This window comes from Perissodus microlepis, chromosome 6 (genome assembly GCF_051167445.1).
Source record: "Perissodus microlepis isolate ML-2025 ecotype Zambia chromosome 6, ASM5116744v1, whole genome shotgun sequence".
NCBI lineage: Eukaryota > Metazoa > Chordata > Actinopteri > Cichliformes > Cichlidae > Perissodus > Perissodus microlepis.
In genome coordinates, this window is record NC_140466.1 from 9,197,189 (window position 1) to 9,200,330 (window position 3,142).

Genomic DNA, 3,142 nt, shown 5'->3' on the forward strand with positions numbered 1-3,142 from the left:
AATAACAGTATGGTACTCGGTTTTTGGTAACCATTGTCCTTCGTGTAAATATGTAAAAAATGTGTATGTTTCTGTTCTGTGTCTTGTGTACTGTTTGTTTGTATATGTGTCTTTCTGGCTGCTGTAACACCCAAATTTCCCCCTGTGGGACAATTAAAGGATTATTCTATTCTGTTCTATTCTATTCTATTCTATTCTATTCCAAATATGAAATAAAGTCTAAATGCTGACTGTAACGTGTCTTTAAATGTTTTTGTGTCATCGTGTACTCAACAGGTTCAGAAATGTTTTACTTTATTGCTCTCTTTCTAAAGACTATAAAACATCTTGGGCTCATGTGTCATAATGGAAATTTTGAAAAGAGGCGCAGTCCTGAGTAATCATTACCTCTAGCTTTTCTATCTAGCAAGATGGCCTCAGGCTGCAACTTTATATTTACTGTTATGTTTAATTTAATTCTCAGCCAAGTTTATATTGTCAAAATACTAATATTATCTTAGTATTCACCAATGTCATGAAATACCTTATGAAATATAAATATACCTTTTAAAAATACCTTCTTGGTTGATGAAAAACTGTGGAACTGTCACTATCATGACATTTGAAATTAAGCAGACACAAATAAGACAAAATTCAAGTCAGCAAACTGAGAGCCTTTTATTGCATCACTTTAGTATTTGAAGGATGTAGTAGAGACTTAGATGTGGAATTTGTGTACTCCAGAAGTTGTGCTGTGTTTGCTGTTTGAGACAGTTTAGGTACTGGTGGTGTGGGTACTGGAGGACACCACGTTGCCATTGCTTACTTCCTCAGTGATCACGAGCACTTTTTTATTTTTGACGCTGGAAGATCCAGTGCTTTGAATGCTGTGAAAAGTACAGAGTTGGTGTTAAAATCAGTTTAAGATTTAAATTTGCAGAACTAGCTTATGGTGAAAGGGCTGAATTCTTCATTTTTCTTACCTGCCCTCTCCATCCAACAGCCTCCTATACTCTGCAATCTCCATTTCCAGGCGAGTTTTGATGTCGAGGAGCATCTTGTATTCTTGGCTCTGGCGATCAATATCAGCACGGAGCTGCACCAACTGTTCCTCCATGCTTGTCACTTGCATCTGGAGGCCTTGAAGCTTCATAGAATACCGTGCCTCTGTTTCAGCCAGAGAGTTTTCCAAACCTGCTTTCTATTGAAGAAAGGAAGGGGTAAAGAAAATCTGTCAAAAATCTGAAGCTGGGATTAGTGAATGAGTTCCAATAAAACCAAATGATTTTATTTACCATGCTTAACTGTGACTGTAAGTCAATCTCCAGGCCTTGCAATGTGCGACGGAGGTCAGTGATTTCTGTTTTGGATGTTTGCAGAATTTCTGTGTTCGCAGTCATCTCTTTGCTCAGCTCCTCTGACTGCAACAGACATGAGACTCAATGCAAAGTTCACATATCACTAAATAACTTCGAACAACATTCTATGCATTGAAAATCAGATCTTCTTCAGTCCTACCTTTTGATCAAACCAAGCTTGAAGTTCTTTCTTTTTTTTGGCAGTTATAGATTCATATTGGTCACGGATCTCAGCCAAAACACTGTTCAGATCTTGTTGTGGTGCTGCATCCACCTCCACATTGATCTGACCACTCATCTGGGTTCTCATTGCTGCCATTTCCTGGTGGACAAATGGTTCAGTATTTTAATTGAGTTGGTTGTATTGTACAGTTGAATAAATTTGTTCCATTTTTAATTTGCTTGAATGACTGTTCATTGTTTTCTACTGACCTCCTCGTGGTTTTTCTTAAGGAAAATGAGCTCCTCCTTGAGGCCTTCTATCTGCATCTCCAGGTCAGATCTGCATAGTGTCAGCTGATCCAATAGTCTCTTCAGCTCAGCAATATCTGCCTCCACTGATGTACGCATAGAAAGCTCGTTCTCATACCTGCAAGGCCACAAGTGATGAGATATTTCATCTCAACAGTTCTGTGTTTGTTTAGTGTAAATTAAAAATTCACAAAGTTCAACAGCATTTAACCACTACTATGCCTTACTTGGTTCTGAAGTCATCTGCTGCCAGTTTTGCATTCTCACAGGCCAGAAAGATGCCTCCATTGACAGAAATGGCATCCCGGATCTGTGTGATTATGAAATACCATTTTTTAAATAACTACTACATGTCTTTATATTTGTGCAAACATTAAAAACAACTGATTCTGACTTATATTTCGAAAGCAACTTCTTAAAGTCCATGCATTTCATAATAAATTAAAACATGGTATAGCATTCAGATTCACTACTCATGTGACATACCTTATCTCGTAGGTCAGCAATAGTGGCCTCATAAGCTGAGTAGTCACGGGCTGAAGGGGAGGTCTTATTTTCCAAGAACTGCCTGATCTTGAGCTCAAGTTCACCGTTGGCCTTCTCAAGCTTGTGCACTTTCTCCAAGTAGGAGGCCAGGCGGTCATTCAGGTTCTGCATGGTGGCCTTTTCATTGGCACCAACATTGATATCCCCACCGCCAAAACCTGCACCACCACCAAAACCTGCACCACCACCAAAACCTGCACCACCACCAAAGCCTGCACCACCACCACCAAAGCCTGAACCGCCGCCAAAGGCTGCACTGCAACCAAAACCTCCACCACCACCTCCACTGGAAAAACCAAAACCACCACCACCACCACCACCAGAAACTGAAATTCTTGCTCCGTGTCCACCTGCACCACCGTGCACGCTTCTAGCATACATCCTTTGGACACTGCCTCCACCTCCACCTATGCCTGAACCTCCAAAGCGCCCAGAATAACTGCTATTGGATGTTGACAAAGACAGCATTGTGAAAGTTGCTCAGGTGGTCTGACTGCCTTGAACAGACGGAGATGGCTGAGATGCACATCTCTGCTGCTGGACCCTTTTTATGCTGCAAAAAGCTGCTGCTGCCTTCAGTGTGGGTGGTGTCATGCAGGCACAAAGGGAGGAGCATTACCTAAAATGGGTGTTCAGCCCAAGTGTTCACACAGATATGCATTTTGTGCAATCATAAAAAGGAGAAAATAGGATTAAGTATTTACTGCATTTGTAAGGTATCCAAATTTTACAACTGGCTTCAATTCATGCTGAATATTGTCATTTTTTCATTCAATATTATGCTGCAT

At 40.6% G+C, this 3,142-nt stretch overlaps 1 protein-coding gene across 1 annotated transcript; it reads right to left on the reverse strand.

The window, feature by feature from the left end:
- Positions 1–632: 632 nt before the first annotated feature.
- Positions 633–2,883, reverse strand: krt15 (keratin 15). Its single transcript, XM_084930555.1, has 7 exons — positions 2,295–2,883; positions 2,036–2,118; positions 1,770–1,926; positions 1,498–1,659; positions 1,275–1,400; positions 963–1,180; positions 633–866 (listed from the first exon to the last, which is right to left on the reverse strand). Exons 1-7 carry the CDS (start codon positions 2,820–2,822, stop codon positions 755–757), a joined length of 1,386 nt encoding a protein of 461 aa, XP_084786681.1. The 5' UTR covers positions 2,823–2,883; the 3' UTR covers positions 633–754.
- Between the last annotated feature and the right edge of the window lie 259 nt (positions 2,884–3,142).

Excerpts from the sequence above, each read along its gene's own strand:
- krt15 (XM_084930555.1), bottom strand. The coding sequence starts at position 2,822 with ATGCTGTCTTTGTCAACATCCAATAGCAGTTATTCTGGGCGCTTTGGA. Across the intron at positions 1,927-2,035 it reads GCAGATGACTTCAGAACCAA|GTATGAGAACGAGCTTTCTA; the intron begins GTAAGGCATAGT and ends GTGGCCTTGCAG. Across the intron at positions 1,181-1,274 it reads TACAGTCACAGTTAAGCATG|AAAGCAGGTTTGGAAAACTC; the intron begins GTAAATAAAATC and ends TTTCTTCAATAG.